The 15,363-nt window shown below is 38.5% G+C and overlaps 1 protein-coding gene across 1 annotated transcript in view; it reads left to right on the top strand.

Annotated features, from left to right (window-relative positions):
- The first annotated feature begins 328 nt into the window (after positions 1-328).
- Positions 329-15,363, top strand: part of DNM3 (dynamin 3) — a 167,484-nt gene continuing 152,449 nt past the window's right edge. The window contains 6 exon segments of the mRNA XM_019470486.1: positions 329-338; positions 545-709; positions 10,647-10,796; positions 12,570-12,773; positions 13,339-13,437; positions 14,323-14,483. Of these exon segments, the coding sequence (XP_019326031.1) occupies positions 329-338; positions 545-709; positions 10,647-10,796; positions 12,570-12,773; positions 13,339-13,437; positions 14,323-14,483 (789 nt within the window).

Consider the following 15,363-nt stretch of genomic DNA (forward strand, 5'->3'; position numbering starts at 1 on the left):
TCATGGGGATGCATAGTGATATGCCAGAGTTGCTGTCTTTGCTTCATTGCTTGCTTTCTGGTCCACGGACACACTCCCTCCTGCTGTCCCAGACTACTTCTAGGGTTCAGCCTTCACTCGGAAACTTCTGGGCAGATACGTTGCTGGAAAAGTTATTTGGGGATTTGAACTGGCAGAAGTTAAGTGTGTGAAAGAGTAGGTGCAGACTGCTGGCAATTTGGTTTTGCCAGAGCTTTGGTGTGGTGTGTGAGTGCGTGTGTATTCATATGTCCATACCCTCCTCAAATCAAGTGAGGACACATTTATTTAAAGCCCGATAAATGTGGTCATGGCTTCAGGTACTCTTACGATGCAAGGTGAATTTTGAGATGTTACATATGATGGTCATGAAGAAAGAGAATTGGTAATGCCCCGAGACAGGAATTTAGTTTTAATACGTATTTGTCTAATGACCTACTGCTATCTTGAACCAAAATTAACAGCCCTACTTTATAGTAGTGTTTGATGTAAATCCATCCCTGCCAACTTTCCATTTTCATTGTAGCTGAAGGTATAGAGGAGGTTCCACATAGTCCAATATCTTATGTAACTGGACAGTGCTTTCTGGGTAGTAACTATTTTTTTAATGTTTCTAGGGATTTTCTTCCACGAGGTTCTGGAATTGTAACGAGACGACCGTTGGTCCTGCAACTCATCACTGCCAAAACAGGTAACCTCTTTCTCTTTTTGGTTCAATGCCTGGACAAAGTGGTGATGTACTTCAGCAGGAGGAAGAAAATTTCTAGGAAAACTTAAGCACTGTGAAGAAAGTCTAGCTGCACCTGTCTGGAACAAAGGCCCGCTGCTTCAAAACTGTATGCTCAGGACCAGCTAATCTCATTGTCTTATCTGGGAAAACAGTAAAATCTAAATCCTAGAGCACATCGTAAATTTAATCCAAGATGAAACTTGAAGCAGTGGAGAAACATTATTACATACGAAGTGTTTTAGAAATTAGCTTTGATTTATTCATTTCTTGATGAGCTTTACAGTTGTATTAGTTAACACACCAAAATTGCTGTATTTCTACCTTTAACTCTTGCTCCAGTGCACACAGATTTGATTCCACACAGCTTGTTTTTGTGACTTGTCTTTTTTGGTTGGGCTCACTGCACTAAGTAGAGCAGAAGGTAGACTGGGGGAGAACAAGGCTTCTGTGTATTTGTCTGGTCAAAAATAAAAATACAGTATGTGTATACCACTGAGCTATGTGACGTATTGAGATCTTTCATCGGAATTCACCACTTTGTACTCTTCCAAGGGGCACTTAATCTGCTGTTGTGTAGCTCAGTTTCCTAGCATACATAAAAGCAGCTATGGTTTTCCATCATTAAATTTTTCATTGTTGTTGTTGCATCTAAACCAATGTAAGCAACAAAATCACTGGTTTACTATTGACTTCTATATGATGAAATAACATCCAAAACAGCATTTAAAAATAAAAAGTGCTCTTTAAATTATGGAACATGATGAAACTGGGGAAGAAACAAAATTGAAGCTGCCTGTAGAACTTTACTCTGTCCCTATGTGTGAGGTGTAATTAAGTTTTTGTGTGCATTTTTTTTCCTAAAAGGCCTTTTTGTTCAAGAGGAAGGTAGACTTCAGTCTGCCTAGGCTCCAGTTTTTTTTCTGAATTACTGCTTTTAAAGCACATTCATACTTTCAGTGCCTCTATGAAATTTTCCATAGTGTTTATACTGTGGAAGAGAAAGGAAGAACCGTGGAACCCAGTATTTCTGTATGCTCAGCTTAGAAACTTTAGGATTTTCATGTGTGTAATATGCTTAGAGTGCTTTATATATATATTAAAAGATCAAGTTCGTTTTAGTTGGAAATATGAACACTTGCCATTTCTGCATATCTGGTTTTTGATCTCTGACAGAGCATGCAGAAATGCATGAATAAGGCTTAGCTATGGAGAATCTTCACCTAATTTTCCCAGCACCATGTAAGAGCAGAAGAAAGAAAAGAATCGAGCTCTGTGCTGGCATTCCTAACAGAATGACTGTGGTGGGTTGACCCTGGCTGGATGCCAGGTGCCCACCAAAGCTGCTCTATCACACCCACTCCTCAGCTGGACAGGGGAGAGAAAATATAATGAAAGGCTCGTGGGCCGAGATAAGGACAGGAAGAGATCACTCAGCAATTACTGTCACAGGCAAAACTTGACTTGGGGAAATTAGTTTAATTTATTACCAATCAAATCAGAGTAGGGTAGTGAGAAATAAAACCAAATTTTAAAACACCTTCCCCCCACCCCTCCCTTCTTCCTGGGCTCAACTTCACTCCTGAATTCTCTACCTAACTGCACTAGCTGCGCAGGGGAACAGGGACTGGGGGTTGTGGTCAGTTCATCACACATTGTCTCTGCTGCTCCTTCCTCCTCAGGGGGAGGACTCCTCACACTCTTCCCCTGCTCCAGCGTGGGGTCCCTCCCACAGGAGACAGTCCTCCACAGACTTCTCCAACGTGAGTCCTTCCCACGGGCTGCAGTTCTTCACAAACTGCTCCAGCATGGGTCCCCCACGGGGTCACAAGTCCTGCCAGCAAACCTGCTCCAGCGTGGGCTCCTCTTTCCACAGGGTCACGGGTCCTGCCAGGAGCCTGCTCCAGTGCAGGCTTACCGTGGGGTCACAGCCTTCTTTGAGTGCATCCACCTGCTCCAGCGCAGTTTTTTTTTTTTCCCTTCTTAAATATGTTATCCCAGAGGGGCTACCACTGTCGCTGATGGGCTCGGCCTTGGTCAGTGGTGGGTCCGTCTTGGAGCCGGCTGGCATTGGCTCTGTTGGACATGGGGGAAGCTTCTAGCAGCTTCTTGCAGAAGCCACCCCTGTAGCCCCCTGCTACCAAAACCTTGCCACGCAAACCCAATACAATGACTAAACTGCAGTGACATATGAATTAGTAAGTAAACTCTTACACTCTAACCTCAAGTGGTTAAGTACTTGTTCCTAGACATCCATCCTAAACTTGCCCTGACTTGTCTGTATTGCTCTATTTTGTAAAATCATTGTCCCTTGGTTAAGGGGGCAATGAAAGGGCTTCTCTCTTTCTGGTATTTTCCCCATTAATATGTTCACATAGTATTACTAGCTTTAGGTAGCCTCTAGGTTTCTGTACAGGTACCTTCTCTGCTGAAAAGTAGTTCTTCATTATAACTTAAATAACACAACAAAAACTTTAAAAATTCTGGAGAACTGAACTTCAGCCTAATTTTGTTTTTCCTGTATGTTAAGACATATTTCTCCCTTTGGGAAATGCTGTGTATTTCTTGTTTGGGATTAGGTGCCAAGACCTTTAAAATGCAAACTTTAATTATTTTATTACTTTCTTTAAACTATGTTTAGCTGTTGTTGGTTTTGGTGGTGAAATTCCGAATAACTTTATCTTTTAAGTCGCCTTTACCTTTCTGAACTAATTTAAAAAAAAAGGAAAATAAAGAAAACTGCTTAGAGGAGCACAGTGCTCTTTTGCAGGAAGCAGATGCTGGACTGATTTTTATCAAGTCCTTAATTATCTAAAATGTTATAGAAAGTAATTAGAGGACTGTATCAGGTTCTTGCTGCTGTAGCAAGCTTAACTGGTCTCTAATCCTAGGATCTTTCTTGACTCTTTTAAAAGTAACTATTCTTAATCTTACAGTATTCCTTGGGAAGGAGGGGGCACTTTCTGTATAGGCATGCAGAGATGACTGCAAGATACTTCAGCAACATTTTGGAACTGGCTGAGAATCTTTTTGGAATGTGAATTTGATTGACAGAGGAGGTTAAAGCTTCATTTAACTTTGAGTCATTGCACTAAGGGATAAAGATTGGCAGCTGAGGCATTTGTGCACACCCAAGAGGAAACTCTGACCACTTGTTATTAGGGTTCGACATGTCATGGAAAGGTGCAGCAGGATTTGGTTGTGAGGAGTTATCAGGGGCCCTCCAACATCTGAAAGACCTGACACGTCTGGGTAAAGAGTGGGTCTCTTTATGTGCTTTAAAAATGCGAATATGCAAGGGGTAACCTGAAACAATTAAATACGAAGAAGTTTATCTTATGAGATGTGGAGTATTTTTTTTTTATTTTGTTTACTTGCTCCTTTTAAAAAAAAAAACAAAACAAACCTGTGTGATTAGTACAAAGCTATTTTGTAGTGCAAACCAGTGTGATTAGTACAAAGCTATTTTGTAGTGACCTGTTGACCTCCTTTAATGACTAACATTTTTTGGTGGGAACAGTACAATTCCTAAATGGCTTTACGCCATTTGCACTTCCACATCCATGCAAATGATGCACTCTGCTGAAATCTTGGAGGCAAAGACAAAGGTTTTAATTAAATATTGCAACTGACAAGACAGTCTTTAGTAGTTGTGACTATTTTCCTCCGACTTTGGTAATGTGAGAAATACCTAGTAGCATAGAATAAGTCAAAATATGGATGTTAAAAATAATTTACAGTCCTCTGAAAGACTCTGACTTGTTCTTGACTATCCTACTTTGAGTCTCTTTTGGGACTGTCCAGCTGCATTTCAAATGGAATTGTTAATGTGGTCTGTATCCAATAAACTACTGTACTGGCTAGAGGAGAGAGGAGAAAAAAAAATTGTAAATATTTTGGGGCTCCAAGGTGCCTTTCTTCTTGCAGAAGATGCTGGCTGATACTTATTATTTGTCCCAAAGTAGTTCATTGACAGTGCTGTAGGTGGGGTCACAATTTTTCATTCTTATTCTTCATCTCTTGTTTTCGGTTCAGTTGCTCTTCTTCTACTGAAGAAAAATGGCATATACGATGTCTTGCTGAAAGAGAGAATTACACCAAATAAGTATGCAATCTTTGTTCTGTATTAAACAGACCTAAATTCTGGTGATGCAGCTCTGTTTCCCACCCAGAAGTCACAACTGAAAAAGAGTTCCCATCTGACATCAAGCATGCTAAACAATCCAGGTGCAGCTTGATGTTCTACTTTCAGGTCGCTGCATTTGGCCCGGGGCAATTCCACAGCATTGGGAATGTCTAGTGTCAGGTCTATCAAGACTCTTGTGCCTTCGTTGTTGCTAGTCTCTGAAGGAGCTCAGAGTAGAGAATGGTTTTGGAGAAAATAGTCCCATCTGGGAAGATGCAATTCAATGAGTTTTTAGAAGGCACAGGTGTGGACAGGGTGCTGTTAGCTAGGAGGCTGTCTGATGGTGAACTTCAGGTTTTACAAGTCAAGCAAGACAGCTGTGATAAATTAGCTTAGCCGTTCAGAGGATGTACACGGGAAGAATTCCACCTACTCTTTTCTTGGGTGAGAAGTTGGATGTGAGGGCAGTTTATTTTGTGAGAGTCTGATGTCTAAATTCAGGCAAAAGACATGCTGGTTCTTCCAGTATTTGACTGCTGCTGTGTAAGATACATAGAGCTCATTCTTTCTCACCAGACAGCATTTGTTTTAAATGCTAAACTGGTGTGGTATTTCAGCAGTTACCAATGATTGTAGAGTGCTGGTCTCTCTCTTTCTTACTCATGATTCCTTTTCAAGAGGAAGAATGCATTACATATTCCTCTAGTTGTGTTTTTAGAAGGATTTTTTTCCCTGTGTGTCTTTAAGATGTAAGTGTTGGCACACAGCTGACCTGGGACAAGAATTTTAAGGCTGCATTAGTGTTCAGTAGTCTTGGAGCAATGTAACTGAATTCTGTGTAAGGTACATTAGTTCCATTTCAACTCTTAATCTTCTCTCTGCAAGTTTTGCCAGTAAGCATGCTAACCTGTAGCAATTTGTCACGTGTTACCATAATTTCTTAAAGGAGGGCTAGTGAGCTGGTAGGTTTTTCTTCCTTTGAGTTGGTATGCCTTAATTTATATATGTTAAAACCTATTTCTTAAACATTCTAAGTTTTTTGTTTCACAACTTTCAGTATACTTCCTAGCTTGGTGATTCTTTGATCTAATACTTCAATAAGATGAAATACTTTTTGAAGGAGTTAATATATACTTTTAAATGATGGTGCTGCTGAGTAAGCTTTGCGAAGGTAATGACTTGAAATGCCTGAGAAGGTCTTGAGAGGTGGGTTGGGTTTTTGTGTGTGTTTGTTTTTTCTGTTGCCACACATTCTGTATAACCTTAGGCAATCTGTTCGTCCTCTTGCTGTGCTTTCTCCTGTCTATGGAAGTGAAATAATTATCTAGATTTCTTGAGACTAGGTATTATGTTTTTCAAACAGCAGTGACAACAAAAAATGTACTCAGGTTTTGGGTGAAGCCTTTGTTGTAGGTCTTCTGTTTGTTAAAAATATATTGCCTGCTATATAAATCCTGTTAGTTGTTATTTACATGTTAAAATATCTTGGCTCTAGGAAGGTTATTTTCCTCACTTTGACAACTGTTTTTGGAGGAATTTCAGCTTTGCTTCATGGTCTTGCTTCAGTCTCTTTGCTAAAGAAGTGGCAGATTAACAGATTTTGAAAATCATTATTGAGGTGGACATTTTTAGATGAATGAGTCGTATGTACAATACCCACATTTGTTCCAGTTCTGTTAATTAGAACACTAAGTGGAAAGTAAATCACCATAAAGTTCAAAAGACATTCTGACTTTTTTTCTGAAGTCTTGCAGGTGCTCTCTTCTATTGAAATTGCTGAGCTTTAATGCAAGTATCTTTTGTTGTGAGACTATTCCTCAAGCATAGCCATCTTTTATTGCCATCTGGTGGCAAAACCAATCCTCTAATAGAAAATGAATATTTTATAAAAAGAATTTAGATTGGTATTTCAGCTAACACAAATGATCTTAGATACTTCGTTAGTAGGAAGGCATCTGGAGGTCTTCAAGGACAAAAACTAGAAAGGTGCTACAGTGCCAATAGTAGGGGAGAGACTGGGCACTTTGCAGGGAGGAAAGGAAGACAGTGGCTGCTGTTTTCTGGATCCCAGTCTTTGGCAGCCACTCATTCAGACGACGAACAGGGATACTGTAGAGACCAGTAAAGATGTGGGAGGTGCGTACCCCAAAAGCTAAAAAGTGACGTCACCATGGGGAAAAGGTGGTAGTGACTGGTGACCCCTTCCTGAGACAGTGGAAGACTCATCACCCAAATAGGACTGATATGCTGGAAGAGGGATAGCGCTGCTGGTCTGAAACCTGAATTTAAGCTGCTAGTGTAAGGTTGCAGAGACTGCAAATCTTCCTTTGCAACTGCAAATCTTCCTTGCTGCTGTCTGTGTGTGTGTACTGGTAACAGTGCCTGGAGTAACCTGAGCTCATCAGCAGTGACTGCTGAGGTCTGGCAGCATGGGTTTGAGGGCTTGGCCAGTTCTCCCATCAGCACCCTCGAACGGGGCATGGGCTTCAGCTCATGTTGGGACAAATGTATCATACCCACGAATACTTGATTTTAGAAGTGGTTTTGTTTCCTTGATCTCAGGTTGATGCTCAGTGACATCAGGAAAGATGGAATCCCCTCATTGAAAGACTGGAAAATGGCTCTATATTCGCCCATCTTCAAAAAGATAATAAAGTGACAGAAAAATCAGTCAAAGTTCACTTTTAGGAAAAAGAAATCTGTAATTAGTTATTAACTAACAATCTGAAAGGTACTTGAGATGAATAGCAGCCAACACAAATTCGTCAAGGGAAAAAACCCTGTCATATCAGTCTAATTTATTTTTTTATTACAGGGTAGCAAGCTTGTAAATAAAGGTGTGGTAGGTGTCTTTTATCTTGGGTTCAGTAACAGTTTTGTCTCATGTATTTCTAAGGGCTGTTCCATGTCTCATCACATGGCGTACCTAACTCGGCTCTCTTTAGCTTAGAGACAGATTTATGAAAGCTCTCAAGTGTGTATGTAATTTAAATGGTTTGAAAACAACAGTGGCTATTTATTGTTAATAACAATTTAACATTGTGGTAGATTAAATCATAAAAGCATAGGGAGAAATAACTCACAGGAAAAATGAGAAGCATTTTCAAAGATGTTATCCCATAACACCTGTTTGTATGATTTGACTAATTTCATCAGAATTGAAGAGAGAAATAATCACTTATCATGACAGTTGTGGTTGGATGCAGTAAGAGAACTATGCTGTGGTAGCTTTTTCACTCTATGTTATCCAAGGTGCTTTGAATGAGTCTGGGGGAAAAAAGTATTCTACATGCAAAGACAATGTTTTAATTTTGTATCTAATTGTTCTTTCTCTTAATGTAACTTCAGTTTTATACAGAAAATACATGTCTGAAAACTAGACATTAGGCAGGATCACTTTTTCTTGTCTGGCTTTGTGTCCATTCCCACAAAAACGTAAATAAAATGTTTTCCTAGTATTCTTCTGTGTATGAAAGGTGAAAACTGAAGATTGCATTAAAGCATGTGCTTCTCCAGTCTGGCTAAAGGCATCATTACCAAGGACAGGCTAAGGGCTGAGAGGAGCAAAACAAAGCGCTGCTTGTTCATTTTAATTTTTATTCCGTAGGCTGTGCGTGGCACCACAGGTTATGAACCGTTGTAAAGTCTGTTCCTTCAGAACTAGTGGGACCACAGATGTCACTGGGAGGAATGAGCTATTGATAAATATTAACACAGCTAAAAAGTAGTAAACATTTTCATTTTAATTACCTTGAAGCCATTTCAGATAGGGGCTCATTCTGTTACTGAGTGTTAAGTGGAACAAAAAGAAAAGCTTCCTTGACTATAAGCTGAGTCAGTCAACTGATTACAACTAGGCACCAAGTATTAATTACTGAATTTTGAAATATTTTTTTTGAGAAAATCTGATGAACCACTATTAAAAAAAAAAAAAGTAACTAAGAAGAATACATTTTATGTTATGCCAGGAGCAGTGCATGAAGAACTGGGACAAAATAAGAACCACTCGTCAGCTCTTTTTTTCTAGGTAGCTATTTTCCAACTTTGAGATGACAAATTTTACAAATGTGAATTCTCAAATGTGCTAGAGCAACTGAGATATCTTATTTTGTGCACCATATTATCATTCACTTTGAAATATTTGAATATTCCTTTTTTTAATAAACAGTTGACATTGAAACATACAAAACCCCCATTCATTGTCATTTTGCTGCTAGAGCTAAAAAGGAATATAAGATATTCTAGAATTCTTAAGTTGTCAAAAGTAAGATGGAGGTTTTTGTTAGGTGCTCCCTTATTTTTAAAATAAAAGATGTATTATTTTTGTCTTAACAAGGGTGGGTTTCCCTGTCCCTGGCACTTTGAATCTGGAGGGATTATGGTATTGTAGCGCAGCAACATCGGTGTTTGTCGCTTTCCCCTCCTCTCTCTCCTTTATTGGCTTTCAGTTTGCTTTAACTATTGTTATGGTTTCATGTGTGGATTTGACTTTTTTTTTTTTAACAGCTCTGTCAACAATAGTAATAAAGTGACTTTTGGGAAACAGACTTCAGTACTGATACGTAAGGCCCTCTATTAATCTGTATTCTCGGGTCAGGTCTCCTGAGCTGCTGTTCTTTCTTTGAGTACCAAGCAAGCTCTTTGCCCTGATGTTTGAGGGCTTTTTACCAAATGTTTTCTAGGGAAGAAACACCTAAATGGAACTTTGAGATCAGGCCTTGATTGCGGGATGAAATGGACATACACAACTCTGTCCAGCCTTTGTCCGGTCCTACTGCTTAGACCTTGTGGGGACAGGATGTGAGCTTATATCTGTGATTACCATTTATGTCATTATTTCTGATTATGGCCTTGCTATGTGAGATAAACTTTTGTGTTCTGTTTTGCCCTGTTTGAAGGAAGAAGCTCCAGTTTTAAAATCCTGAAATGTAGTTTTGGTTATGCATCTCTAGGGCAGGAAATTCAGAAGCATACAATAAATAGAATAAGTATTTGGATTCAAGAGTCGAAGCAGGGACCAAGTGTCAAGTTCAAGTCTAACAAATGAGACTGTATCTGTCCCTGATTCCTGTTTGATGCCCTTTTAAGGTAAGAGGGCAAGTTGTATGATATTGAAGCCTTAGGAATTCATTGTGTTCTCCCACTTCAGCAAAATCACAACTGTATCTGTAAAAGCTTTTACAAACTTCTTAAGCACAGTTTGGATTTAGACTACAAGAAGTCTTTAGGAAATGAGTTACATTTAAAAACCTTACAGTGTTTTTAAGTGATCTTATTTTCATGATGTAATTGTAAAAATGTACAGAACTCCTTTGTTAAAATCAGGTGTAATGTGGGCTGTTAGATTTTGAAATCACATGCTAATAATCTTTCATGATACAGAGCTTGAATTCCTTTTCTTCAATTTATTGATGTATTACAGGCAAATGTAATCAGATGAAAACTCAGAATCTGATTCACCATCTGTTCCTTATTCTATTAATGTAAACAGTATCTATTTGAATCTTTCAGGTTGTTCCAGAAGATGACATGCTAAAGATAAAAGCAGTAAATCATATCCAGTCAACTTGACTTTTTAACTAACCCTTTCTTGTTGTAGGCTGGTTTTCATCTGTGCAATCATATCTATAGCATGTGCTCATATATAATGCTTTCCTGCCATCCATGAGGACATCCTTTTGTGCATACACATCTGAAGAATACTAGGAGCTTGAAAGTGGGTGTCCAAGTCTATAAGCCTGTGAAATACAGAGTTGCTATTGATATTTTTCACAGAGTATGCTGAATTTCTACACTGCAAAGGGAGGAAATTTACTGATTTTGATGAAGTTCGTCAGGAAATTGAAGTAGAAACAGATAGAATAACAGGAGTGAACAAAGGCATTTCTTCAATTCCTATTAATTTAAGAATATATTCTCCACATGGTAGGTAAAATCATTCTACTTTATATTTCTGTCATGTAATGTATTTTTTAGCTCTGTCTAGCTATCTCCTTTTGTATGTGTTCCCATTGCTCGATCAGAAGTCTTCTGGGATGAAAAAACTGCTGAGATTGAGTTGAACCAAAAGTGGATGTATATCTGGAAGAATCTTCAACTTCTCCTGTGTTACAAAACCAGTCAATGGTGGAGAGCTGTTGCCACTAGAGCTGGAGAACACAGACTCTCTGTCCCATTTAATATTCTCATGATTTAAAAATATTCTCAGTCTTCATCAGGATGAAACCAATCTCTTCCCCAGTACATATACCGTTAGTTAGTAGCTCGCTAGTAAAGACAAATAATAGGAGATGGGAGACTTACTGGCAAAACTTCTTTTTGCCATCCTCCAGATGGATTCCCTGATCAGTGATCTAGAAAGTCATTATGTCTCCCTGCCCTATTGGATGTTTATTGTTCGCTGTCACTAAAAATGTATTTAGACAATAATGGTGTTTGAAGCTGCTTTCTGTTGTAGACCCCCAGTATAGATCAAAGTTAGTTCCTCTGGTTGCCATCTGCCCAATTTAATGAAGGCAATCTATAGAAAATGCTTTGCATTGAATCTGTCTTGGATACAGGAGAAAAGCAGTGTGTTTGGCTGAAGCACTTTATTCTTCTAACGACCTCATCTGATGTCTTCATTGCAAATCAAAGGACAGAAAGATTAAAATAAGAGGAGAGGTAATTAAAAAGATGCTGAACCTCCCTTTGATATACCATGAGCAGCCTTGGCTGTAAACATATGCCCCTGAGCCCTTCTCTGCTATACAGATGTGGCATAGCCAACTGGAGAGGAGCTGAACTAAATGCCCTGCCTCAAAGCTTTTTTGTTGAACATGCTGACTCCAGGAGAAAGTGAAAATTTCCTACCTAATGCTCTTACTTTGTTTTATTAGGATTAGTCTTTTAGTTCAGCAACTGTTGTCTGACAACTGTTGTCTGTAGCTAGACCTCAAATATACTTCTGGTGTTTTCTTTCTAGGAACTGCGTCTTTCTCATTTGTCTAAAGGATACCCTGTTACCCCAGTACTGGCTGAACAAGCTAAGATGCTTCTAGTTGGCATTGTGGCCTGTACTGGGGAAATCATGCCAGAGCAAAACAGGTTTTCTTAATGGATAAACCTTTTCATGTTTCTTAATTTTCTTAAGAAGTTAGAGTAAAAAAAGAATAAACCCAAAAACCCAAAACAACAACATACCCCCAAACCCCTTAACAAGAATTTTGCTATATAAGTTAGGCTAGCTATTGACTTTTTTTTGAATTTCTTAATTGGAGACACTGTTGAAAACATGGTCGGAGAAGGACTGTATTTAAAAAAAAAAAAAAAAAAGGCCTGTTTTGGGTTGATTTGAAAGATGCAATGGGAATGGTCTGTTGTCTGTGCTCCTGTTGGTGGTAAAAGCTCAGAAAGCCATGTTCATTTGTCTAAGAGCCTTCAAGGATGTTCAGTATAAGTATCATTCTTCTATGCCAATTGTAATGTTTAAAATATTATAGTACTAATAAATCCACACATGAAAAACCAACAGGGAAACAAGTGTACTTTTCAGATTGTCAGGCATTTTGTTTGAACCATTGACAGTTTTATATACCTATAGAGGTAATTATGTGGGGTTTTATGTTACTAAAATTTGTCTGCAGCCATAGATGTGTAGACCTCTTTAGACATGTCTTGCGTGCTAACCAGTTTTATGATCCTGTGTTTTCCGTATAGTATTAAGCCTGACTCTCATTGATTTGCCGGGAATCACTAAAGTGCCAGTAGGGGATCAGCCTCCAGATATTGAGCAGCAGATCAGAGACATGATAATGCAGTTCATCTCTCGAGAAAACTGTCTGATACTGGCTGTGACTCCAGCTAACACTGATCTGGCCAACTCGGATGCGCTGAAGTTAGCTAAGGAAGTGGACCCTCAAGGTAAGCATGATTGAACATAACCACTTTTTGTTCTCAAGTGCAGTAACATAATTGGAAGTAACTGACCAACTCTTGTGTGAAATATAATTTATAAGATATAATATAGATGTGTATATATACATTCTCATATAGGCTTCAACATTACAATAACTGTTCGTTAGCTCAGTGTAATTCAGGTAATGATGCTGTAAATGTATTTTTAAAATTTTGTCACTATCTCTTATAAGCAAGTGGGGCAATGCTTATCTAGAAATTTTTGTAGTACCTAGCAAAATGGACCGTGGTGCTGATGGGATTTCTGGATACTGGCATCATAAATTTTATACAGTCACATCATAGGAATGCTGAGCCTTGTTAAAGAGATTTGAGGAACACGTTTCAGCACTGGCAATGATGATCCCTTCTTTTCCAGACATACCATAACTTGCAGTTGTAGCTGGTATTGTGTGATACATGCTTCGAGAATGTCACATATCTGTTGTTATATAATTGTAAGATGTAATTGTTCTTCCTGAATATAAATGATTTTTTGCTATCTTTTTCCTCCTGCCTCTACCCTGGTCAGGCCTTAGGACCATCGGTGTGATCACAAAATTGGATCTGATGGATGAAGGAACAGATGCAAGAGAAATTCTAGAAAACAAACTACTCCCTCTTCGTAGAGGTGAGAATGTTCAGTTGCCTATATTCTTTGCAGTCCAGAAGGTGGTTTGGATAAGCGTGGTGTTTGGGAGTCCTGGAGGTGAATCAAAGGTTATGCTGGACTTGATGAGTTCTTAGCTTTTATCGTTTTCTATTCAGCAAGCATAAAAGAGGGCTGTGCTAAAAATATCCTGCAAGTAAAATATTTTTTTTTCTGGACCTGGAAAATACACGGCATCTTCCAGAGGAAACAAGAAATGTCAGCACAAGTTGATAGCCAGTTTTCTTTTCTGTGCCAGGTTGCTGTCCCTTGTAACAAAGGAATCTTTTTTCGTTGCATATGACAGAAGCAAGCACCAGAGTTTTGGTAATCTCACTGTAAACGAAGTTTTGACCCCTTCCAGAAATTTTCCATGTGATTGTTCTGGCAGCTACCGTCACAGTTGCTCATGCAGTTAACCATATCAAGAATTTTTATTCTAGTTATAATTTATTGATGAGACCACCATCTCCTCCCATGGAGCATGTTGGTCCAGCGAAAGACAATAAATTTTCCTTTATTTTGCTAATATCATATCATTTATCTATGTAGACCTGGGTGTGTGTTTTGATTTTGTTTTGGGGTTTTTTTGTTTGTTTATTTTTAAGTGGTTTCTTTGGGGTACACCAAAGTTTCAGATATTTCTGTATTTGATTCAGTGATTTAAAAGGAAGTATATCTATTATACATAAACAGGATGAACAATTTAGACACTGTTAAGGTCATTACAGTACTTGTAAACAATATCTGACATGCCTAAATTGGAACGTTTTGATTGAACTGTGGCAGTCTAGTTCTACTTACTATGAATTCAGTAGTTCAGGCAATAGCTGCATTGACTTACCCATTGGTTTTGTGTTGTTTTAGGTTATATTGGTGTTGTAAACAGAAGCCAGAAAGACATTGATGGGAAGAAGGACATAAAGGCGGCTCTTCTAGCAGAAAGGAAATTCTTTCTTTCCCACCCAGCATATAGGCACATGGCAGATCGGATGGGAACACCGTATCTCCAAAAAGTTCTAAACCAGGTAAAACCTGAAGCCTTTGTGGTGAAAGGCAGCTTTTATAATGATAGGACCAATACAAAATCTTTATTAAAATGAATGTTGGTCAGTGAACCTCACTTATTCTTTCCTGCTTTTCAATTTTCACAATGTGATTAACAAAGCTGTATATTACATGTAGCATACAAAAACTTAGTGAGAAGTGGTTTCTGACTTTTACTGATAGTTCTGCACTCCCTTGTTCTCTTGAATACTGAAAATGAACATAGAAAATAAGATTCAGCTCCCTTGCTGGAAGTATACCATCCTATTCCTTAATTGTCACATTTCTTCTAGTTTAACAGGATTTTTAGAATTCAAATTTAGAAATTAAAAAAAAAAAAAATTTTAGAAATCATGGATCCTGAGGGTTCACTGTATGTCTGTACTTTAACCTCAAAATCTATTAAAAACTACAATAAAGTGTAGAAACAGTGTACAGTATACTAATGATATACATGACAAAAACAGTAATCGGAACACTTTGTTCACGCTACCTTTATTTTTGCCCAAACCTTTGGTTTATTTCTATGACTTCATGCCAAACCGTGTCAGATCACAGCTTTCTTCAGCAGGAAATAGAGGTCTATTTCCCGGTTACCTGGAGGAGAAACCCATAGCTTACTGTCCTAATCAAGACACTGCCTACACCAGACTTGGAGGAGTATATAATTCTCTTCACTTTGTCTTTGGGTATTGCCCTTTCTATAGCACCAGCCCTTAGCTTGAATAGCATGTGACCCTAACGATCATGCATCTCAGCAAGTTTGAAGAGGACAAGATCAAGTCATGCCTGCCTCTCTAAAATTACTGGTGATGCCTTTTTTTTTTTTTTTTTTTTTAATCTTTTTTTTTATCACCACCC

Source organism: Aptenodytes forsteri, unplaced genomic scaffold, assembly GCF_000699145.1.
Source record: "Aptenodytes forsteri isolate BGI_AS27 unplaced genomic scaffold, ASM69914v1 Scaffold95, whole genome shotgun sequence".
Lineage (NCBI taxonomy): Eukaryota > Metazoa > Chordata > Aves > Sphenisciformes > Spheniscidae > Aptenodytes > Aptenodytes forsteri.